The sequence below is a fragment of the Oncorhynchus mykiss genome, chromosome 22, assembly GCF_057628025.1.
Source record: "Oncorhynchus mykiss isolate SJ-2025 chromosome 22, ASM5762802v1, whole genome shotgun sequence".
Lineage (NCBI taxonomy): Eukaryota > Metazoa > Chordata > Actinopteri > Salmoniformes > Salmonidae > Oncorhynchus > Oncorhynchus mykiss.
Window position 1 is genome coordinate 56,927,447 of NC_143043.1, and position 26,084 is coordinate 56,953,530.

At 44.9% G+C, this 26,084-nt stretch overlaps 1 protein-coding gene across 3 annotated transcripts in view; it reads right to left on the reverse strand.

Moving 5' to 3' along the window:
• Positions 1-26,084, reverse strand: part of LOC110502201 (unconventional myosin-X) — a 270,516-nt gene that overhangs the window by 79,500 nt on the left and 164,932 nt on the right. The window contains exons 31-35 of one of the 3 annotated variants that reach the window (XR_016490707.1): positions 15,642-15,765; positions 14,856-15,153; positions 12,492-12,544; positions 7,147-7,283; positions 4,568-4,691 (exon numbers count right to left, since the gene is read on the reverse strand). The exons of 1 other annotated variant lie outside the window; for it this stretch is intronic. Coding sequence is in view for 1 of the 2 variants with exons in the window: in XM_090216352.1 (XP_090072478.1) it covers positions 4,568-4,691; positions 7,147-7,283; positions 12,337-12,544; positions 14,856-15,153; positions 15,642-15,765 (891 nt within the window). In the remaining variant the exon portion in view is untranslated. Of the gene's footprint in view, positions 1-4,567; positions 4,692-7,146; positions 7,284-12,336; positions 12,545-14,855; positions 15,154-15,641; positions 15,766-26,084 lie in introns of all 3 variants that reach the window. One more of the 3 variants, XM_090216352.1, reaches the window with a different exon arrangement.

A 26,084-nucleotide genomic window follows, 5' to 3' on the forward strand; every position in this document is an offset into this window, starting at 1 on the left:
ATACCAACTAACCCTACACCCATTAAAACCTCACTACTATACCAACTAACCCTACACCCATTAAAACCTCACTACTATACCAACTAACCCTACACCCATTAAAACCTCACTACTATACCAACTAACCCTACACCCATTAAAACCTCACTACTATAACAACTAACCCTACACCCATTAAAACCTCACTACTATAACAACTAACCCTACACCCATTAAAACCTCACTACTATACCAACTAACCCTACACCCATTAAAACCTCACTACTATACCAACTAACCCTACACCCATTAAAACCTCACTATTATACCAACTAACCCTACACCCATTAAAACCTCACTATTATACCAACTAACCCTACACCCATTAAAACCTCACTATTATACCAACTAACCCTACACCCATTAAAACCTCACTACTATACCAACTAACCCTACACCCATTAAAACCTCACTACTATACCAACTAATCCTACACCCATTAAAACCTCACCACTATTTACATTTCATTCAGCAGCTGCTCTTATCCAGAGCGACTGAAGAGTAATGAGTACATATATTTTCTTTCTGGTCCCCAGTGGGAATTGAACCCACAACCTCACTTGCAGGCACCATGCTCTACTAACTGAGCTACACAGAATCAACCTCAACCTGCCTCTCTCTCACCGGACAGCTCTCCAGCACCATGGGAACCCCTACAGGTAACTCACTACTTTTTCCACCCATACTACACATTAGGTGTGGCTGCTGAGGGGAGGACGGCTCCTAAAATTGTCTGGAATGGACATGAATTGCACTGCATTCCAGCACTTATACAGTTATGACTACATTGAACTCTATTCCACATCAGGTAACTGATGCAGGCAGTAAAATCAGATTTTAAAAAACAGCAGGTAAAAACACACCTTTATAGAATAACGGGGACTGTGAAGAGACACACACACAAAGGTACAGACACGTTCATTGTGATATTGTTGTATGGTGGTATTAAGCATTATGTATAGTAGATATGTAGTGGTGTAATAATGTTATATGTGCTAGTGTTTTATCTTTTGTTATACATGTCATGTAAGTGCTTTAATATGTTTGGACCCCGGGAAGAGTAGCTGCTGTCTTGGCAGGAACTAATGGGGATCCATAATAAACCCCAGGAAGAGTAGCTGCTGCCTTGGCAGGAACTAATGGGGATCCATAATAAACCCCAGGAAGAGTAGCTGCTGTCTTGGCAGGAACTAATGGGGATCCATAATAAACCCCAGGAAGAGTAGCTGCTGCCTTGACAGGAACTAATGGGGATCCATGATAAACCCCAGGAAGAGTAGCTTCTGCCTTGACAGGAACTAATGGGGATCCATAATAAACCCCAGGAAGAGTAGCTTCTGCCTTGACAGGAACTAATGGGGATCCATAATAAACCCCAGGAAGAGTAGCTTCTGCCTTGACAGGAACTAATGGGGATCCATAATAAACCCCAGGAAGAGTAGCTGCTGCCTTGGCAGGAACTAATGGGGATCCATAATAAACCCCAGGCAGAGTAGCTTCTGCCTTGGCAGGAACTAATGAGGATCCATAATAAACCCCAGGAAGAGTAGCTTCTGCCTTGACAGGAACTAATGGGGATCCATAATAAACCCCAGGAAGAGTAGCTTCTGCCTTGACAGGAACTAATGGGGATCCATAATAAACCCCCGGAAGAGTAGCTGCTGCCTTGGCAGGAACTAATGGGGATCCATAATAAACCCCAGGAAGAGTAGCTTCTGCCTTGACAGGAACTAATGGGGATCCATAATAAACCCCAGGAAGAGTAGCTTCTGCCTTGACAGGAACTAATGGGGATCCATAATAAATCCCAGGAAGAGTAGCTTCTGCCTTGACAGGAACTAATGGGGATCCATAATAAACCCCAGGAAGAGTAGCTTCTGCCTTGACAGGAACTAATGGGGATCCATAATAAACCCCAGGAAGAGTAGCTGCTGCCTTGGCAGGAACTAATGGGGATCCATAATAAACCCCAGGCAGAGTAGCTTCTGCCTTGGCAGGAACTAATGAGGATCCATAATAAACCCCAGGAAGAGTAGCTTCTGCCTTGACAGGAACTAATGGGGATCCATAATAAACCCCAGGAAGAGTAGCTTCTGCCTTGACAGGAACTAATGGGGATCCATAATAAACCCCCGGAAGAGTAGCTGCTGCCTTGGCAGGAACTAATGGGGATCCATAATAAACCCCAGGAAGAGTAGCTTCTGCCTTGACAGGAACTAATGGGGATCCATAATAAACCCCAGGAAGAGTAGCTTCTGCCTTGACAGGAACTAATGGGGATCCATAATAAATCCCAGGAAGAGTAGCTGCTGCCTTGGCAGGAACTAATGGGGATCCATAATAAACCCCAGGAAGAGTAGCTTCTGCCTTGACAGGAACTAATGGGGATCCATAATAAACCCCAGGAAGAGTAGCTTCTGCCTTGACAGGAACTAATGGGGATCCATAATAAACCCCAGGAAGAGTAGCTGCTGCCTTGACAGGAACTAATGGGGATCCATAATAAACCCCAGGACGAGTAGCTGCTGCCTTGGCAGGAACTAATGGGGATCCATAATAAACCCCAGGAAGAGTAGCTGCTGCCTTGGCAGGAACTAATGGGGATCCATAATAAACCCCAGGAAGAGTAGCTGCTGCCTGGGCAGGAACTAATGGGGATCCATAATAACCCCCAGGTAGAGTAGCTGCTGCCTTGGCAGGAACTAATGGGGATCCATAATAAACCCCAGGAAGAGTAGCTGCTGCCTTGGCAGGAACTAATGGGGATCCATAATAAACCCCAGGAAGAGTAGCTTCTGCCTTGACAGGAACTAATGGGGATCCATAATAAACCCCAGGAAGAGTAGCTGCTGCCTTGGCAGGAACTAATGGGGATCCATAATAAACCCCAGGAAGAGTAGCTGCTGCCTGGGCAGGAACTAATGGGGATCCATAATAACCCCCAGGTAGAGTAGCTGCTGCCTTGGCAGGAACTAATGGGGATCCATAATAAACCCCAGGAAGAGTAGCTGCTGCCTTGGCAGGAACTAATGGGGATCCATAATAAACCCCAGGAAGAGTAGCTGCTGCCTTGGCAGGAACTAATGGGGATCCATAATAAACCCCAGGAAGAGTAGCTGCTGCCTTGGCAGGAACTAATGGGGATCCATAATAAACCCCAGGAAGAGTAGCTGCTGCCTTGGCAGGAACTAATGGGGATCCATAATAAACCCCAGGAAGAGTAGCTGCTGCCTGGGCAGGAACTAATGGGGATCCATAATAACCCCCAGGTAGAGTAGCTGCTGCCTTGGCAGGAACTAATGGGGATCCATAATAAACCCCAGGAAGAGTAGCTGCTGCCTTGGCAGGAACTAATGGGGATCCATAATAAATACAAATAATTATGAGCCGTCCTCCCCTCAGCAGCCTCCACTTCTGCACATTGCTTTGTCTCATGCCCTTCTGCTTCTCACGTCTAGAAATCTCCCTTTACCCACTGCTGCAATGTGACCATAAGCTTGGCACCTAAAACACCATAATGGGTTCGGGACAACATTTCTCACTGGATAACTGACACATCCGAACATGACTTTGTTGGGTAAAGACTCAGTGCCCTACTCCAGAGAGCAAAACAAGTCAGTTCTTGTCCCTAAGAGCAAGAACTGCTCCCTCTGGATGAAAAAAACACACTAAAAAAATCACCACAAGTCCACTTTAAGTTACTTTGACTCAACAATCTCTTCTCCACCCAACCTGACACCATATATGGATCAGCCAGAAGGATCTATTCTCTCTGAAAATCCCACTGGGCCAGAATCATCTTCGTCATCCTTTCCTTTCATTCCACTCTCCACACCTTGCAGTTCCGAATCTGCTCCTCCATTTTTAAAACCTTCATCCTCTCGCTTTTCAATTCTTTCAAACTCCATGTCACACTCATCAACTTCACGTTCTGAGCTACTAAAGAACTGTTTTCCATTTTTGTACCTTTGTACTTTTGTACATTTCCCAGGGTTTTCCCTTGTTCCCTCGACCCTGCCGCCATTTCCTCGCAACAACTCTTGTCCCAGATTGTTAAAAAATACATATTTATTGAACTTGTCCGCTTTCTTCCTCATGTTTTCTTCTGAGCTACTGAAACATTAACTAAAAAAAAAAAACTTGATGCCTATCAACCTCCTGTCCTCGTCCTCCATATTTGAACCCCCTCAGAGTTTTACAAGGAGTCGCCCCTTTAGTAAAGAAAAACAACATTGCAACACTCTGAATCTTGTATCTGAGTAGAGCATGTAGAAGTCTCAACATTAAAGAGACAAAGGTCAGTGAATTGATACAGCTATTCTGGCCCGACTAAGGGTTTCTATGGGAACGGGGCACTTGCTTAAGCCTTCCAAAAAAAAAGGGAAGAGGACAGAAAAATTGCAAGAAGAACTAAGAAGGTTTGCAACAAGTCAATGAATTGCAATTGAAAAGACTCTAAAGCACGACATTGTATACACTTTTCTACTCAGGTGCTTTCTAATAATAAAACAAAATGGAGGTGACTAACCTGTTCGAACATGAAAGCGAACTCCACCCCTTCCTTGGGCATGCTCTCTACATCCAGGAAACAGTAGAGTTTGAAGTAGAGCCTCCACTGTCCCTCTTCCTCCACCTCCTCACTGCCTGACAGCCTGGAAATCAACCAAACCAATCAGTCAATCAACCAAACCAATCAGTCAACCAAACCAAACCAATCAGTCAATCAACCAAACCAATCAGTCAATCAACCAAACCAGTCAATCAACCAATCAGTCAATCAACCAATCAGTCAATCAACCAAACCAATCAGTCAATCAACCAAACCAATCAGTCAATCAACCAAACCAATCAGTCAATCAACCAAACCAATCAGTCAATCAACCAAACCAATCAGTCAATCAACCAAACCAATCAGTCAATCAACCAAACCAATCAGTCAATCAACCAAACCAATCAGTCAATCAACCAAACCAGTCAGTCAACCAATCAGTCAATCAACCAATCAGTCAATCAACCAAACCAATCAGTCAATCAACCAAACCAATCAGTCAATCAACCAAACCAATCAGTCAATCAACCAAACCAGTCAGTCAACCAATCAGTCAACCAATCAGTCAATCAACCAAACCAATTTCAGACCCTCATTATTACTATATTTCTGCTAAAACATCAAAGAGGTTTGTGGGTCATGTAGACTGGTCCCAGATCTGTTTGTGTTGTCTTGCTAACTTTTCCCTATGTTCAACAAGCTTTCTCCACCCTTAACCTTGTTCTGAACACCCCAAAACAAAGTTCATGTGGTTTGGTAAGAAGAATGTCCCTCTCCCTACAGGTCTGATTACTACCTCTGAGGGTTAGAGCTTGAGGTAGTCACCTCATACAAGTACTTGGGAGTACGGCTGGACGGTCCACTGTCCTTCTCTCAGCACATATCAAAGCTGCAGGCTAAGGTTAAATCTAGACTTGGTTTCCTCTATCGTAATCGCTCCTCTTTCACCCCAGCTGCCAAACTAAGACCATCCTACCCATGCTAGATTACAGAGACATAATTTATAGATCGGCAGGTAAGGGTGCTCTCGAGTGGCTAGATGTTCTTTACCATTTGGCCATCAGATTTGCCACCAATGCTCCTTATAGGACACATCACTGCACTCTATACTCCTCTGTAAACTGGTCATCTCTGTATACCCGTCGCAAGACCCACTGGTTGATGCTTATTTATAGAACCCTCTTAGGCCTCACTCCCCCCTATCTGAGATATCTACTGCAGCCCTCATCCTCCACATTCAACACCCGTTCTGCCAGTCACATTCTGTTAAAGGTCCCCAAAGCACACACATCCCTGGGTCGCTCCTCTCTGCAGCTAGCTGCGTCTGGAACGAGCTGCAACAAACACAGAAACTGGACAGTTTTATCTCAATCTCTTCATTCAAAGACTCCATCATGGACACTCATACTGACAGTTGTGGCTGCTTTGTGTGATGTATTGTTGTCTCTACCTTCTTGCCTTTTGTGCTGTTGTCTGGGCCCAATAATGTTTGTACCATGTTTTGTTCTGCTACCATGTTGTTGTCATGCTGTGTTGCTACCATGTTGTTGTCATGTTGTGTTGCTACCATGTTGTGTTGCTACCATGTTGTTGTCATGTTGTGTTGCTGCCATGTTGTTGTCATGTTGTGTTGCTGCCATGTTGTTGTCATGTTGTGTTGCTGCCATGTTGTTGTAATGTTGTGTTGCTACCATGTTGTTGTCATGTTGTGTTGCTACCATGCTGTGTTGTCATGTGTTGCTACCATGTTGTTGTCATGTTGTGTTGCTACCATGTTGTTGTCATGTTGTGTTGCTACCATGTTGTTGTCATGTTGTGTTGCTGCCATGTTGTTGTCATGTTGTATTGCTACCATGCTGTGTTGTCATGTGTTGCTGCCTTGCTATGTTGTTGTCTTAGGTCTCTCTTTATGTCGTGTTGTGTTGTCTCTTGTCGGGATGTGTGTTTTGTCCTCAATTTTAAAAGAATTTGTTCTTAACTGACTTGCCTAGTTAAATAAAGGTTAAATAAAGGTTAAATAAAGGTTAAATAAAGGTTAAATAAAGGTTAAATAAAAATAAATAAAACTGTCAATGGCCATAGGGATTGACACGCCAGCACAAACAGACCAGAGACCAGGCTATTCTCTGTGCATCTCTCTCTCTCCAGCTGAACTCTCACGCCTCAAACAGACCAGAGACCAGGCTATTCTCTGTGCATCTCTCTCTCTCTCCAGCTGAACTCTCACGCCTCAAACAGATCAGAGACCAGGCTATTCTCTGTGCATCTCTCTCTCTCTCCAGCTGAACTCTCACCTCTCAAACAGATCAGAGACCAGGCTATTCTCTGTGCATCTCTCTCTCTCTCCAGCTGAACTCTCACCTCTCAAACAGATCAGAGACCAGGCTATTCTCTGTGCATCTCTCTCTCTCTCCAGCTGAACTCTCACCCCTCAAACAGACCAGAGACCAGGCTATTCTCTGTGCATCTCTCTCTCTCCAGCTGAACTCTCACCTCTCAAACAGACCAGAGACCAGGCTATTCTCTGTGCATCTCTCTCTCTCCAGCTGAACTCTCACCTCTCAAACTTGGCGAGTACGTCAGCCACGATGACTCTGCTCTCCACAGCCCGGTCCGTAGTGTTGTTGTGTTCAAACAGGGAAAACATGTTTCTACTGTCCTCCATGGCCAGGCCTCGGATCAACTTCTCCACCACCTGGGGACAGGCAGGACAGAGGGACATTAACACAGGCTGGAGAAAATGGATGTACCAATGCAGGATTGCCCCAGGCAGAAATGACTGTATTTTTACAGCTGCTACTCATTGTGGAAAACAGATGTATTATTTTTTTACCTCTCCAGGGGTGGTGTGTGAGTTGATGTAAAGCCTTAGACTGTTTAGATGTGGGACATAGATCATCGTATGTAGAGGGATATAGATCATCGTATGTAGAGGGATATAGAGCATCGTATGTAGAGTACACCCCATAGAGGGACATAGAGCATCGTGTGTTACAGGCTATGGATTTTCTATTTCGAGGTTGGACATAACAAAAGGAGGCTCGTCCGGGATCTTGTTTCCCATGAGTATGGTAGTCGCTCTAATCACCTACTATGAAGCTCTGTGTCCAGATTATTCCATGTGTAACTCTGTTGTTGTAGGTATCGAACTGCTTTGCTTTATCTTGGCCAGGTCACAGTTGTAAATGAGAACTTGTTCTCAACTAGCCTACCTGGTTAAATAAAGGGTTATGGTTATATATATAATATATAAATACCTGGTTAAATAAAGGGTTATGGTTATATATATAATATATAAATACCTGGTTAAATAAAGGGTTAGGGTTATATATATAATATATTAATACCTGGTTAAATAAAGGGTTAGGGTTATATATATATAATATATAAATACCTGGTTAAATAAAGGGTTAGGGTTATATATATAATATATAAATACCTGGTTAAATAAAGGGTTAGGGTTATAAATATAATATATAAATACCTGGTTAAATAAAGGGTTATATATATAATATATAAATACCTGGTTAAATAAAGGGTTAGGGTTATATATATAATATATAAATACCTGGTTAAATAAAGGGTTATGGTTATATATATAATATATAAATACCTGGTTAAATAAAGGGTTAGGGTTATATATATAATATATTAATACCTGGTTAAATAAAGGGTTATATATATAATATATAAATACCTGGTTAAATAAAGGGTTAGGGTTATAAATATAATATATAAATACCTGGTTAAATAAAGGGTTAGGGTTATATATATAATATATAAATACCTGGTTAAATAAAGGGTTAGGGTTATATATATAATATATAAATACCTGGTTAAATAAAGGGTTAGGGTTATAAATATAATATATAAATACCTGGTTAAATAAAGGGTTAGGGTTATATATATAATATATAAATACCTGGTTAAATAAAGGGTTAGGGTTATATATATAATATATAAATACCTGGTTAAATAAAGGGTTAGGGTTATATATATAATATATAAATACCTGGTTAAATAAAGGGTTATATATATAATATATTAATACCTGGTTAAATAAAGGGTTATGGTTATATATATAATATATAAATACCTGGTTAAATAAAGGGTTAGGGTTATATATATAATATATAAATACCTGGTTAAATAAAGGGTTAGGGTTATATATGAAATAAAATAAATAAATAAAAACTTATCCTCTGCAGCAGAGGTAACTCTGGGTCTTCTTTCCCTGTGGCGGTCGTCATGAGAGACAGGTAACTCTACTGAACTTATCCTCTGCAGCAGAGGTAACTCTGGGTCTTCTTTCCCTGTGGCGGTTCTCATGAGAGACAGGTAACTCTACTGAACTTATCCTCTGCAGCAGAGGTAACTCTGGGTCTTCTTTCCCTGTGGCGGTTCTCATGAGAGACAGGTAACTCTACTGAACGTATCCTCTGCAGCAGAGGTAACTCTGGGTCTTCTTTCCCTGTGGCGGTCGTCATGAGAGACAGGTAACTCTACTGAACGTATCCTCTGCAGCAGAGGTAACTCTGGGTCTTCTTTCCCTGTGGCGGTTCTCATGAGAGACAGGTAACTCTACTGAACTTATCCTCTGCAGCAGAGGTAACTCTGGGTCTTCTTTCCCTGTGGTGGTCCTCATGAGAGACAGGTAACTCTACTGAACTTATCCTCTGCAGCAGAGGTAACTCTGGGTCTTCTTTCCCTGTGGCGGTTCTCATGAGAGACAGGTAACTCTACTGAACGTATCCTCTGCAGCAGAGGTAACTCTGGGTCTTCTTTCCCTGTGGCGGTCGTCATGAGAGACAGGTAACTCTACTGAACGTATCCTCTGCAGCAGAGGTAACTCTGGGTCTTCTTTCCCTGTGGCGGTTCTCATGAGAGACAGGTAACTCTACTGAACTTATCCTCTGCAGCAGAGGTAACTCTGGGTCTTCTTTCCCTGTGGTGGTCCTCATGAGAGACAGGTAACTCTACTGAACTTATCCTCTGCAGCAGAGGTAACTCTGGGTCTTCTTTCCCTGTGGCGGTTCTCATGAGAGACAGGTAACTCTACTGAACTTATCCTCTGCAGCAGAGGTAACTCTGGGTCTTCTTTCCCTGTGGCGGTCGTCATGAGAGACAGGTAACTCTACTGAACTTATCCTCTGCAGCAGAGGTAACTCTGGGTCTTCTTTCCCTGTGGCGGTTCTCATGAGAGACAGGTAACTCTACTGAACTTATCCTCTGCAGCAGAGGTAACTCTGGGTCTTCTTTCCCTGTGGCGGTCGTCATGAGAGACAGGTAACTCTACTGAACTTATCCTCTGCAGCAGAGGTAACTCTGGGTCTTCTTTCCCTGTGGCGGTTCTCATGAGAGACAGGTAACTCTACTGAACTTATCCTCTGCAGCAGAGGTAACTCTGGGTCTTCTTTCCCTGTGGCGGTCCTCATGAGAGCCAGGTAACTCTACTGAACGTATCCTCTGCAGCAGAGGTAACTCTGGGTCTTCTTTCCCTGTGGCGGTCCTCATGAGAGACAGGTAACTCTACTGAACTTATCCTCTGCAGCAGAGGTAACTCTGGGTCTTCTTTCCCTGTGGCGGTCCTCATGAGAGACAGGTAACTCTACTGAACGTATCCTCTGCAGCAGAGGTAACTCTGGGTCTTCTTTCCCTGTGGCGGTTCTCATGAGAGACAGGTAACTCTACTGAACTTATCCTCTGCAGCAGAGGTAACTCTGGGTCTTCTTTCCCTGTGGCGGTCGTCATGAGAGACAGGTAACTCTACTGAACTTATCCTCTGCAGCAGAGGTAACTCTGGGTCTTCTTTCCCTGTGGCGGTCGTCATGAGAGACAGGTAACTCTACTGAACTTATCCTCTGCAGCAGAGGTAACTCTGGGTCTTCTTTCCCTGTGGCGGTCCTCATGAGAGACAGGTAACTCTACTGAACTTATCCTCTGCAGCAGAGGTAACTCTGGGTCTTCTTTCCCTGTGGCGGTCGTCATGAGAGACAGGTAACTCTACTGAACGTATCCTCTGCAGCAGAGGTAACTCTGGGTCTTCTTTCCCTGTGGCGGTTCTCATGAGAGACAGGTAACTCTACTGAACGTATCCTCTGCAGCAGAGGTAACTCTGGGTCTTCTTTCCCTGTGGCGGTCCTCATGAGAGACAGGTAACTCTACTGAACGTATCCTCTGCAGCAGAGGTAACTCTGGGTCTTCTTTCCCTGTGGCGGTTCTCATGAGAGACAGGTAACTCTACTGAACTTATCCTCTGCAGCAGAGGTAACTCTGGGTCTTCTTTCCCTGTGGCGGTCGTCATGAGAGACAGGTAACTCTACTGAACTTATCCTCTGCAGCAGAGGTAACTCTGGGTCTTCTTTCCCTGTGGCGGTCGTCATGAGAGACAGGTAACTCTACTGAACTTATCCTCTGCAGTAGAGGTAACTCTGGGTCTTCTTTCCCTGTGGCGGTTCTCATGAGAGACAGGTAACTCTACTGAACTTATCCTCTGCAGCAGAGGTAACTCTGGGTCTTCTTTCCCTGTGGCGGTCGTCATGAGAGACAGGTAACTCTACTGAACTTATCCTCTGCAGCAGAGGTAACTCTGGGTCTTCTTTCCCTGTGGCGGTCCTCATGAGAGACTGGTAACTCTACTGAACTTATCCTCTGCAGCAGAGGTAACTCTGGGTCTTCTTTCCCTGTGGCGGTCCTCATGAGAGACAGGTAACTCTATTGAACTTATCCTCTGCAGCAGAGGTAACTCTGGGTCTTCTTTCCCTGTGGCGGTCGTCATGAGAGCCAGTTTCATCATAGCGCTTGATGGTTTTTGTAACTGTACTTGAAGAATTTTTCAAAGTTCTTGAATTCTGCTCTGAATTGACTGTCATTTATCTTTACTTATTAAATAGATAGCCCTATTTGTTAAAAGACCAAGTCAGCTCACATTTTGAACGGTTCTTGCCATAATATGGACTTGGTCTTTTATCTTCTGTATATCAAACCTACCTTGTCACAACTGATTGGCACAAAAACATTAAGGAAATAAATTCCACTAATTAACTTTTAACAAGGCACACCTGTTAATTGGAATGCATTCCAGGTGACTATCTCATTCTACAATATACATAGAAAATAGTCCAAATAAAGAAAAACCCTTGAATAAGTAGGTGTGTCCAATCTTTTGGCTAGTCCTGTGTATGTTGTCTTAAGGTGGAAGGTGTTACAGGCTTTGTTCTTTCCATTTATTCTTTGAGGTTGGACGTTAGCACGTTAGCATGTGGGGCGCACCGATTGGTGTCACCACATTAGTCAGTATGTGTTTCACCTGTGCTGGTTTGTTATCTCGTTAGTGGGAAGGTGTTTCACCTGTTCTGGCCCAGGTGTTATTTAAGAGAAGGCCCACTGCTCCAGTTGTCTTGATAGATGTGGAGGGTTAACTTTAGTTGGCTCTCACTATTTTGGTTTCTAGACAATCTGATTTCCCTGATTGGTTTTGCTCCACTTTTAGGCTTACTTCCTGTCTTTAAGTTTGGTGTGGGTTTTAATTGAATTTGCCTGTTCTTGGGCAAATGTAGTGGACACTCATGTTGAGTGTCTTTTAGGTCCCAGTTGTTGTTGCTAGTCAACTTCCAGTGGACACCCCCCATGAGTGTATTTCAGAACCCCTCCTAACACCCCACCTGTTTGGTTTTGGTTGTTTTGGTTTTAGTTCCCTCGTCTGTCTGACTTTTTTTGGTTTTCTTGCTGAGGACCATACCACTTACCTCTCCAGCGGTGGTGTGTGAGTTGATGGAGATCTTGCAGGATCCTCCTCCGTGGCAGTAGACCGTAGTAGTCATTTCCTGCCTGGTCAGTAAGGCTACGATCTCCTCCTGAGACGGTACATACTCCCTGACCTTGGTCCTCTTCAGAGACTCACCTATGAAATGGGCAAACATGTCCACCTCTGTTCCAGGAAACTGCTCCTTCACCCTGGAGAAGAACAGACAGAGAGAGGGTCACTGAGGTGTAGAGGAGGAGCAAATCAACGTTACTGATGTCATACTGTCCAGTTTACCCATCCATACAAATCAATCACAGAACATATGTCTGTTTGTATTAGAAGCTATAGGGACACTTTCTGCTTGTGGCTCAAAGCTGTCATTTAATTGAAGGGACCATGTGCAAATAAAAACCAATTTCAGACAATGAAATAGGTTTCCACCAGAGTTAGGTAAACGCAGCTAATTTTCATCCACACTCCCTTACTAAATACACAGCAGTATAACAAATGCAGGACTGATCCACACTTTGACCTCCATGGAGCAGGATTTAAAGTCCCTAGTGCTTTAATTAAAGGTAGAGAGGAGAGAATTCCATTTCCTGAGGTGGACAACACTGACTGTTTGTTCGTTGAGGAATGACAGTGTCCTCTAGCTTGTGGAGGTCCGGCTAACTCCTCTGTTTTGTTCAGAGCTTAATATGACAAAATCTTTCAGAGGTGGGGCTGCAACATTATTGATGATCTGAGAAAAAGGAAGTTGTTCAAATGTAACAGATTGTACTTGGTGAGAATATCCCAGTGACAGTAATGATGTGACTTCCTGTCCAGGATCTTAAGTACTTGTTTACACAGAGATCGAAGGGGTTCAACTGACGTTTAATTGGCTGCCGATACAATAGGACAGGTGTCAGAAAATCATTGTATGAGAATCCATCTTGGCTGCCTCTGTCGAGAGAGTTCCTGATGTCATGAACATGTGTACGAAGACTATTCTGTATATATTTGATGTGTTTTTACAGTTCAAAGTAGGGTCTAGGATAACACCCAGATATTGAAGTACATAGCTACCATTTTCCCCCCACATTGAGGCTGTAGTGGTTGAACCTTTCAGCCACTTTCGATAATGATAGCGTTAGTTTGCTTGCCACTTCATCAGCATTTCTTCCATGTGTATAAATAACTATCATCCACGGCCTGGTAGAGACTAAATAACAAAGGGCCCAGGATTGACCCCTGTGGTACACCCATAGTGTGGTCCCTTGGTGATGGTAGGTCACATTGCATCCAGGCAGCCGGATACGATTTTACAAGACTCAATCCATTTTAAAACACTTGATGAGATGTTGAAGTTGGACAGCTTGGAGAAGAGGACATTGTGGTTAACAGTGTCAAATGATTTTCTGAGGAGAACTGCACCTACAACACCTCCTTTGTCCAGCTTGGCCTTGTTCACCTCTAGGAGACAGTAACATACGGTCTCTGTTGAGTGGTTCACCCTGAACCCAAACTGGCCTTGTTCATCTCTAGGAGATAATAACATGGACTACTGTACAACTGTATATTATATTATGTTGCAGGAATAATTGTACAAAAAAATATAAAAATAAGGATTGGAGCATGACTTATGTACTGACGGAGGCATGAAGGAATAGTGTACTTGGGAGCATAACTTGGAACTGGAGGTTAATAAAGTACCCTTTAAGGTGGAACTGGAGATTAATAAAGTACCCTTTAAGGTGGAACTGGAGGTAAATAAAGTACCCTTTAAGGTGGAACTGGAGGTTAATAAAGTACCCTTTAAGGTGGAACTGGAGATTAATAAAGTACCCTTTAAGGTGGAACTGGAGGTAAATAAAGTACCCTTTAAGGTGGAACTGGAGGTTAATAAAGTACCCTTTAAGGTGGAACTGGAGGTTAATAAAGTACCCTTTAAGGTGGAACTGGAGGTAAATAAAGTACCCTTTAAAATGGAACTGGAGGTAAATAAAGTACCCTTTAAGGTGGAACTGGAGGTAAATAAAGTACCCTTTAAGGTGGAACTGGAGGTTAATAAAGTACCCTTTAAGGTGGAACTGGAGATTAATAAAGTACCCTTTAAGGTGGAACTGGAGATTAATAAAGTACCCTTTAAGGTGGAACTGGAGATTAATAAAGTACCCTTTAAGGTGGAACTGGAGATTAATAAAGTACCCTTTAAGGTGGAACTGGAGGTAAATAAAGTACCCTTTAAGGTGGAACTGGAGATTAATAAAGTACCCTTTAAGGTGGAACTGGAGATTAATAAAGTACCCTTTAAGGTGGAACTGGAGGTAAATAAAGTACCCTTTAAGGTGGAACTGGAGATTAATAAAGTACCCTTTAAGGTGGAACTGGAGATTAATAAAGTACCCTTTAAGGTGGAACTGGAGATTAATAAAGTACCCTTTAAGGTGGAACTGGAGATTAATAAAGTACCCTTTAAGGTGGAACTGGAGATTAATAAAGTACCCTTTAAGGTGGACCTGGAGGTAAATAAAGTACCTTTTAAGGTGGAACTTGAGGTAGCGCAGGATGCCCCGGCTGGGCAGGAAGGTACAGCTCATACAGGTGAGGAGGTGCCAGTGGGCGCGATTGGCCGAGCTGTCGGGCTGAGGCACGTGATTGGTCTGCTTGATGAGCTGACAGTAGACCTCGTCTCTGAGCAGGCGTAGGTCGTGGCAGGTCTGGAGGATGCCCTGGATGATCGGCACGGGGTCAGACACAGACTCCATCTCCTGCAGAGAGTTGAAGATCTTCACTGCCTCATCCTGCAGGCTGGCATAGCCCTTCTCCTTATGGACTGGGGGGGAGGACAGAGAGAGGGGAAACTTCATTAACAAAAAGCATGGCGAGAGAAAGCCACAGGGCTTCATACATTTCATTTCTGTCAACCAGAATGAATGGTGAAACTGTATGGTTGTAGTAGAAGTCCGTGGAGGGTGAAAGAGGTTGTAGAAGTCCGTGGAGGGTTAAAGAGGTTGTAGAAGTCCGTGGAGGGTTAAAGAGGTTGTAGAAGTCCGTGGAGGGTTAAAGAGGTTGTAGAAGTCCGTGGAGGGTTAAAGAGGTTGTAGAAGTCCGTGGAGGGTTAAAGAGGTTGTAGAAGTCCGTGGAGGGTTAAAGAGGTTGTAGAAGTCCATGGAGGGTTAAAGAGGTTGTAGAAGTATGTGGAGGTTTAAAGAGGTTGTAGAAGTCCGTGGAGGGTTAAAGAGGTTGTAGAAGTATGTGGAGGTTTAAAGAGGTTGTAGAAGTCCGTGGAGGGTTAAAGAGGTTAAAGCAGTAATAACTCACGGTGGATGTTGACCTCCCCATAAGGCAGAGGAAGCAGGGGGGAGTGGAGGGGGTGCTGGGTATATCTGAGGATAGGGTTCCTCCAGTACGTCTGCTCCACAGCTTCCACGTTCAGACTGCTCTCCTGGGGGGGATACACAGGGGTCGGGGGTTAGGAGTCAGAGGTGGTAATTCATTATACTTAGGAGGGTGCTTACAGTGTATTCGGATAGTATTCAGACCCCATGACTTTTTCCACATTTTGTCAGGTTACAGCCTTATTCTAAAATGGATTATATTGGGTTTTTTGCTCATCAATCTACCCACGATACCCCATAATGACATCACAATACCCCATAATGACATCACAATACCCCGTAATGACAAAGCAAAAAACATGTTTTATTAAAAATAAAAATGGAAGTATTCAGACCATTTACGCAGTACTTTGTTGAAGCACCGTTGGCAGCGATTACAGCCTCGAGTCTTCTTGGGTATGATGTTACAAACTTGGTACACCTGTATTTTGGGGAGTTTCTCCCATTCTTCTCTGCAGATCCTCTCAAGCTCTGTCAGGTTGTATGGGGAGTGTCGCTGCACAGCTATTTTCTGGTCTCTCCAGAGATGTTTGATCGGGTTCAAGTCTGGGCCACTCAAGTACATTCAGAAACGTGTCCTGATACCACTCCTGCGTTGTCTTGGCTGTGTGCTTAGGTTTGTTGTCCTGTTGGAAGGTGAACCTTTGCCCCAGTCTGAGAATCTGAGCGTTCTGGAGCAGGTTTTCATCAAGGATCTCTGTACTTTGCTCTGTTCATCCTTCCCATGATCCCGACTAGTCTCCTAGTCCCTGCAGCTGAAAAACATCCCCACAGCATGATGCTGCCACCACCATGCTTCACCGTAGGGATGGTGCCAGGTTTCCTCCAGACATGACGCTTGGCATTCAGACCAAAGAGTTCAATCTTGGTTTCATCAGACCAGATCATCTTGTTTCTCATGGTCTCAGAGTCCTTCAGGTGCCTTTTGGCAAACTCCAAGTGGGCTGTCATGTGCCTTTTACTGAGGAGTGGCTTCCATCTGGCCACTCTACCATGAAGGCCTGATTGGTGGAGTGCTGCAGAGATGGTTGTCCTTCTGGAAGGTTCTCCCATCTCCACAGAGGAACTATGGAGCTCAATACAGGCAAAGGGTCTGAATACTTATGTAAATAAGGTGTTGCTGTTTTTTTTTTTTTTTAATACATTTGCAAACATTTCTAAAAACCTGTCTTCAGTGTCATTATGGGGTATTGTGTGTCGATTGATATATTTTTTTTAATGTATTAATCCATTGTATAATAAGGCTGTAACATAACATAAAATGTGGAAAAAGTCAAGGGGTCTGAATACTTTCTGAATGCCCTGTATAATTGTGCTGTTAAACACTTGTACACGTGTGTAATGAAAATGTGCATTTTGAATATCCCGACGTCGAGTGGGCTTAGTTTAGTAACCTGGAGAAATTTGGGTTAAGTGCCTTATTTAAAGGCAGAGCAACAGGTTTCCACGCTCTAACCGCGAGGCCGCCCAACTCCCGCGGAGTTGACAAAGACATCATAAACAGATCTGGGACCAGACTAGCATCTCATGGCTTGTCACGAGACAATATTCAAGTCAACAGTATGACAATAAAAAAATTAAAATTTTAAAAAAGTGAAACAGTTTCATGGTACTATTGGAGCAGGGCAGGACCAATCACAGGACAGAAGAAGTAGACTGAATGAACAGAAGAAACGCCTGGAACACACACAGTGTGCAGGGCCCAGTTTAGTACCTCACTTCACTACAGTGTGACTGTCCTGGCCCAGTTTAGTACTTCACTACAGTGTGACTGTACTGGCCCAGTTTAGTACTTCACTACACTACAGTGTGACTGTACAGGCCCAGTTTAGTACCTCACTTCACTACAGTGTGACTGTACTGGCCCAGTTTAGTACCTCACTACAGTGTGACTGTACAGGCCCAGTTTAGTACTTCACTACAGTGTGACTGTACTGGCCCAGTTTAGTACCTCACTTCACTACAATGTGACTGAACTGGCCCAGGTTAGTACCTCACTTCACATCAGTGTGACTGTACAGGCCCAGTGTAGTACCTCACTACAGTGTGACTGTACAGGCCCAGTTTAGTACCTCACTACAGTGTGACTGTACAGGCCCAGTTTAGTACCTCACTACAATGTGACTGTACAGGCCCAGTTTAGTACCTCACTTCACTACAGTGTACAGGCCCAGTTTAGTACCTCACTTCACTACAGTGTGACTGTACAGGACCAGTTTAGTACCTCACTACACTACAGTGTGACTGTACATGCCCAGTTTAGAACCTCACTATAGTGTGACTGTACAGAAACAGTTTAGTACCTCACTACAGTGTGACTGTACTGGCCCACTTTAGTACCTCACTTCACTACAGTGTGACTTTACTGGCCCAGTTTAGTACCTCACTTCACTACAGTGTGACTGTACTGGCCCAGTTTAGTACCTCACTACAGTGTGACTGTACAGGCCCAGTTTAGTACCTCACTTCACTACAGTGTGACTGTACAGGCCCAGTTTAGTACCTCACTACACTACAGAGTGACTGTACAGGCCCAGTTTAGTACCTCACTTCACTACAATGTGACTGTACTGGCCCAGTTTAGTACCTCACTACAGTGTGACTGTACTGGCCCAGTTTAGTACCTCACTACACTACAGTGTGACTGTACAGGCCCAGTTTAGTACCTCACTACAGTGTGACTGTACAGGCCCAGTTTAGTACCTCACTTCACTACAGTGTGACTGTACAGGTCCAGTTTAGTACCTCACTTCACTACAGTGTGACTGTACAGGCCCAGTTTAGTACCTCACTACACTACAGAGTGACTGTACAGGCCCAGTTTAGTACCTCACTACAGTGTGACTGTACAGGCCCAGTTTAGTACTTCACTACAGTGTGACTGTACTGGCCCAGTTTAGTACCTCACTTCACTACAATGTGACTGTACAGGCCCAGTTTAGTACCTCACTTAACTACAATGTGACTGTACTGGCCCAGTTTAGTACCTCACTACAGTGTGACTGTACTGGCCCAGTTTAGTACCTCACCACAGTGTGACTGTACTGGCCCAGTTTAGTACCTCACTACAGTGTGACTGTACAGGCCCAGTTTAGTACCTCACTTCACTACAATGTGACTGTACTGGCCCAGTTTAGTACCTCACCACAGTGTGACTGTACAGGCCCAGTTAAGTACCTCACTACAGTGTGACTGTACAGGCCCAGTTTAGTACCTCACTTCACTACAATGTGACTGTACTGGCCCAGTTTAGTACCTCACCACAGTGTGACTGTACAGGCCCAGTTAAGTACCTCACTACAGTGTGACTGTACAGGCCCAGTTTAGTACCTCACTACAGTGTGACTGTACTGGCCCAGTTTAGTACCTCACTTCACTACAATGTGACTGTACAGGCCCAGTTTAGTACCTCACTTCACTACAATGTGACTGTACAGGCCCAGTTTAGTACCTCACTTCACTACAATGTGACTGTACTGGCCCAGTTTAGTACCTCACTACAGTGTGACTGTACTGGCCCAGTTTAGTACCTCACCACAGTGTGACTGTACTGGCCCAGTTTAGTACCTCACTACAGTGTGACTGTACTGGCCCAGTGTAGTACCTCACTTCACTACAATGTGACTGTACAGGCCCAGTTTAGTACCTCACTTCACTACAATGTGACTGTACAGGCCCAGTTTAGTACCTCACTTCACTACAATGTGACTGAACTGGCCCAGGTTAGTACCTCACTTCACATCAGTGTGACTGTACAGGCCCAGTTTAGTACCTCACTACAGTGTGACTGTACAGGCCCAGTTTAGTACCTCACTACAATGTGACTGTACAGGCCCAGTTTAGTACCTCACCTCACTACAGTGTGACTGTACAGGCCCAGTTTAGTACCTCACTACACTACAGTGTGACTGTACAGGCCCAGTTTAGTACCTCACTACACAACAATGTGACTGTACAGGCCCAGTTTAGTACCTCACTACACTACAGTGTGACTGTACAGGCCCAGTTTAGTACCTCACTACAATGTGACTGTACAGGCCTAGTTTAGAACCTCACTACACTACAGTGTGACTGTACAGGCCCAGTTTAGTACCCCACTACAGTGTGACTGTACAGGCCCAGTTTAGTACCTCACTTCACTACAGTGTGACTGTACAGGCCCAGTTTAGTACCTCACTACACTACAGTGTGACTGTACAGGCCCAGTTTAGTACCTCACTTCACTACAATGTGACTGTACTGGCCCAGTTTAGTACCTCACTACAGTGTGACTGTACTGGCCCAGTTTAGTACCTCACCACAGTGTGACTGTACTGGCCCAGTTTAGTACCTCACTACAGTGTGACTGTACTGGCCCAGTGTAGTACCTCACTTCACTACAATGTGACTGTACAGGCCCAGTTTAGTACCTCACTTCACTACAATGTGACTGTACAGGCCCAGTTTAGTACCTCACTTCACTACAATGTGACTGAACTGGCCCAGGTTAGTACCTCACTTCACATCAGTGTGACTGTACAGGCCCAGTTTAGTACCTCACTACAGTGTGACTGTACAGGCCCAGTTTAGTACCTCACTACAGTGTGACTGTACAGGCCCAGTTTAGTACCTCACTACACAACAATGTGACTGTACAGGCCCAGTTTAGTACCTCACCTCACTACAGTGTGACTGTACAGGCCCAGTTTAGTACCTCACTACACAACAATGTGACTGTACAGGCCCAGTTTAGTACCTCACTACACTACAATGTGACTGTACAGGCCCAGTTTAGAACCTCACTACACTACAGTGTGACTGTACAGGCCCAATTTAGTACCCCACTACAGTGTGACTGTACAGGCCCAGTTTAGTACCTCACTACACTACAGTGTGACTGTACAGGCCCAGTTTAGTACCTCACTACACTACAGTGTGACTGTACAGGCCCAGTTTAGTACCTCACTACAGTGTGACTGTACAGGCCCAGTTTAGTACCTCACTACAGTGTGACTGTACAGGCCCAGTTTAGTACCTCACTACACTACAGTGTGACTGTACTGGCCCAGTTTAGTACCTCACTACAGTGTGACTGTACAGGCCCAGTTTAGTACCTCACTTCACTACAGTGTGACTGTACAGGCCCAGTTTAGTACCTCACTACACTACAGAGTGACTGTACAGGCCCAGTTTAGTACCTCACTTCACTACAATGTGACTGTACTGGCCCAGTTTAGTACCTCACTACAGTGTGACTGTACTGGCCCAGTTTAGTACCTCACTACACTACAGTGTGACTGTACAGGCCCAGTGTAGTACCTCACTACAGTGTGACTGTACAGGCCCAGTTTAGTACCTCACTTCACTACAGTGTGACTGTACAGGCCCGGTTTAGTACCTCACTACACTACAGAGTGACTGTACAGGCCCAGTTTAGTACCTCACTACAGTGTGACTGTACAGGCCCAGTTTAGTACTTCACTACAGTGTGACTGTACTGGCCCAGTTTAGTACCTCACTTCACTACAATGTGACTGTACAGGCCCAGTTTAGTACCTCACTACACAACAATGTGACTGTACAGGCCCAGTTTAGTACCTCACTACACTACAGTGTGACTGTACAGGCCCAGTTTAGTACCTCACTACAATGTGACTGTACAGGCCTAGTTTAGAACCTCACTACACTACAGTGTGACTGTACAGGCCCAGTTTAGTACCCCACTACAGTGTGACTGTACAGGCCCAGTTTAGTACCTCACTTCACTACAGTGTGACTGTACAGGCCCAGTTTAGTACCTCACTACACTACAGTGTGACTGTACAGGCCCAGTTTAGTACCTCACTTCACTACAATGTGACTGTACTGGCCCAGTTTAGTACCTCACTACAGTGTGACTGTACTGGCCCAGTTTAGTACCTCACCACAGTGTGACTGTACTGGCCCAGTTTAGTACCTCACTACAGTGTGACTGTACTGGCCCAGTGTAGTACCTCACTTCACTACAATGTGACTGTACAGGCCCAGTTTAGTACCTCACTTCACTACAATGTGACTGTACAGGCCCAGTTTAGTACCTCACTTCACTACAATGTGACTGAACTGGCCCAGGTTAGTACCTCACTTCACATCAGTGTGACTGTACAGGCCCAGTTTAGTACCTCACTACAGTGTGACTGTACAGGCCCAGTTTAGTACCTCACTACAGTGTGACTGTACAGGCCCAGTTTAGTACCTCACTACACAACAATGTGACTGTACAGGCCCAGTTTAGTACCTCACCTCACTACAGTGTGACTGTACAGGCCCAGTTTAGTACCTCACTACACAACAATGTGACTGTACAGGCCCAGTTTAGTACCTCACTACACTACAATGTGACTGTACAGGCCCAGTTTAGAACCTCACTACACTACAGTGTGACTGTACAGGCCCAATTTAGTACCCCACTACAGTGTGACTGTACAGGCCCAGTTTAGTACCTCACTACACTACAGTGTGACTGTACAGGCCCAGTTTAGTACCTCACTACACTACAGTGTGACTGTACAGGCCCAGTTTAGTACCTCACTACAGTGTGACTGTACAGGCCCAGTTTAGTACCTCACTACAGTGTGACTGTACAGGCCCAGTTTAGTACCTCACTACACTACAGTGTGACTGTACTGGCCCAGTTTAGTACCTCACTACAGTGTGACTGTACAGGCCCAGTTTAGTACCTCACTTCACTACAGTGTGACTGTACAGGCCCAGTTTAGTACCTCACTACACTACAGAGTGACTGTACAGGCCCAGTTTAGTACCTCACTTCACTACAATGTGACTGTACTGGCCCAGTTTAGTACCTCACTACAGTGTGACTGTACTGGCCCAGTTTAGTACCTCACTACACTACAGTGTGACTGTACAGGCCCAGTGTAGTACCTCACTACAGTGTGACTGTACAGGCCCAGTTTAGTACCTCACTTCACTACAGTGTGACTGTACAGGCCCGGTTTAGTACCTCACTACACTACAGAGTGACTGTACAGGCCCAGTTTAGTACCTCACTACAGTGTGACTGTACAGGCCCAGTTTAGTACTTCACTACAGTGTGACTGTACTGGCCCAGTTTAGTACCTCACTTCACTACAATGTGACTGTACAGGCCCAGTTTAGTACCTCACTTCACTACAATGTGACTGTACTGGCCCAGTTTAGTACCTCACCACAGTGTGACTGTACAGGCCCAGTTAAGTACCTCACTACAGTGTGACTGTACAGGCCCAGTTTAGTACCTCACTTCACTACAATGTGACTGTACTGGCCCAGTTTAGTACCTCACCACAGTGTGACTGTACAGGCCCAGTTAAGTACCTCACTACAGTGTGACTGTACAGGCCCAGTTTAGTACCTCACTACAGTGTGACTGTACTGGCCCAGTTTAGTACCTCACTTCACTACAATGTGACTGTACAGGCCCAGTTTAGTACCTCACTTCACTACAATGTGACTGTACAGGCCCAGTTTAGTACCTCACTTCACTACAATGTGACTGTACTGGCCCAGTTTAGTACCTCACTACAGTGTGACTGTACTGGCTGAATTTAGTACCTCACCACAGTGTGACTGTACTGGCCCAGTTTAGTACCTCACTACAGTGTGACTGTACTGGCCCAGTGTATTACCTCACTTCACTACAATGTGACTGAACTGGCCCAGGTTAGTACCTCACTTCACATCAGTGTGACTGTACAGGCCCAGTTTAGTACCTCACTTCACATCAGTGTGACTGTACAGGCCCAGTTTAGTACCTCACTACAGTGTGACTGTACAGGCCCAGTTTAGTACCTCACTACAGTGTGACTGTACAGGCCCAGTTTAGTACCTCACTACACTACAGTGTGACTGTACTGGCCCAGTTTAGTACCTCACTACAGTGTGACTGTACAGGCCCAGTTTAGTACCTCACTTCACTACAGTGTGACTGTACAGGCCCAGTTTAGTACCTCACTACACTACAGAGTGACTGTACATGCCCAGTTTAGTACCTCACTTCACTACAATGTGACTGTACTGGCCCAGTTTAGTACCTCACTACAGTGTGACTGTACTGGCCCAGTTTAGTACCTCACTACACTACAGTGTGACTGTACAGGCCCAGTTTAGTACCTCACTACAGTGTGACTGTACAGGCCCAGTTTAGTACCTCACTTCACTACAGTGTGACTGTACAGGCCCGGTTTAGTACCTCACTACACTACAGAGTGACTGTACTGGCCCAGTTTAGTACCTCACTTCACTACAATGTGACTGTACTGGCCCAGTTTAGTACCTCACTACAGTGTGACTGTACTGGCCCAGTTTAGTACCTCACCACAGTGTGACTGTACTGGCCCAGTTTAGTACCTCACTACAGTGTGACTGTACTGGCCCAGTGTAGTACCTCACTTCACTACAATGTGACTGTACAGGCCCAGTTTAGTACCTCACTTTACTACAATGTGACTGTACAGGCCCAGTTTAGTACCTCACTTCACTACAATGTGACTGTACTGGCCCAGTTTAGTACCTCACTACAGTGTGACTGTACTGGCTGAGTTTAGTACCTCACCACAGTGTGACTGTACTGGCCCAGTTTAGTACCTCACTACAGTGTGACTGTACAGGCCCAGTGTAGTACCTCACTTCACTACAATGTGACTGAACTGGCCCAGGTTAGTACCTCACTTCACATCAGTGTGACTGTACAGGCCCAGTTTAGTACCTCACTTCACATCAGTGTGACTGTACAGGCCCAGTTTAGTACCTCACTACAGTGTGACTGTACAGGCCCAGTTTAGTACCTCACTACAGTGTGACTGTACAGGCCCAGTTTAGTACCTCACTACACTACAGTGTGACTGTACAGGCCCAGTTTAGTACCTCACTACAGTGTGACTGTACAGGCCCAGTTTAGTACCTCACTACAGTGTGACTGTACAGGCCCAGTTTAGTACCTCACTACACTACAGTGTGACTGTACTGGCCCAGTTTAGTACCTCACTACAGTGTGACTGTACAGGCCCAGTTTAGTACCTCACTTCACTACAGTGTGACTGTACAGGCCCAGTTTAGTACCTCACTACACTACAGAGTGACTGTACAGGCCCAGTTTAGTACCTCACTTCACTACAATGTGACTGTACTGGCCCAGTTTAGTACCTCACTACAGTGTGACTGTACTGGCCCAGTTTAGTACCTCACTACACTACAGTGTGACTGTACAGGCCCAGTGTAGTACCTCACTACAGTGTGACTGTACAGGCCCAGTTTAGTACCTCACTTCACTACAGTGTGACTGTACAGGCCCGGTTTAGTACCTCACTACACTACAGAGTGACTGTACAGGCCCAGTTTAGTACCTCACTACAGTGTGACTGTACAGGCCCAGTTTAGTACTTCACTACAGTGTGACTGTACTGGCCCAGTTTAGTACCTCACTTCACTACAATGTGACTGTACAGGCCCAGTTTAGTACCTCACTTCACTACAATGTGACTGTACTGGCCCAGTTTAGTACCTCACCACAGTGTGACTGTACAGGCCCAGTTAAGTACCTCACTACAGTGTGACTGTACAGGCCCAGTTTAGTACCTCACTTCACTACAATGTGACTGTACTGGCCCAGTTTAGTACCTCACCACAGTGTGACTGTACAGGCCCAGTTAAGTACCTCACTACAGTGTGACTGTACAGGCCCAGTTTAGTACCTCACTACAGTGTGACTGTACTGGCCCAGTTTAGTACCTCACTTCACTACAATGTGACTGTACAGGCCCAGTTTAGTACCTCACTTCACTACAATGTGACTGTACAGGCCCAGTTTAGTACCTCACTTCACTACAATGTGACTGTACTGGCCCAGTTTAGTACCTCACTACAGTGTGACTGTACTGGCTGAATTTAGTACCTCACCACAGTGTGACTGTACTGGCCCAGTTTAGTACCTCACTACAGTGTGACTGTACTGGCCCAGTGTATTACCTCACTTCACTACAATGTGACTGAACTGGCCCAGGTTAGTACCTCACTTCACATCAGTGTGACTGTACAGGCCCAGTTTAGTACCTCACTTCACATCAGTGTGACTGTACAGGCCCAGTTTAGTACCTCACTACAGTGTGACTGTACAGGCCCAGTTTAGTACCTCACTACACTACAGTGTGACTGTACTGGCCCAGTTTAGTACCTCACTACAGTGTGACTGTACAGGCCCAGTTTAGTACCTCACTTCACTACAGTGTGACTGTACAGGCCCAGTTTAGTACCTCACTACACTACAGAGTGACTGTACATGCCCAGTTTAGTACCTCACTTCACTACAATGTGACTGTACTGGCCCAGTTTAGTACCTCACTACAGTGTG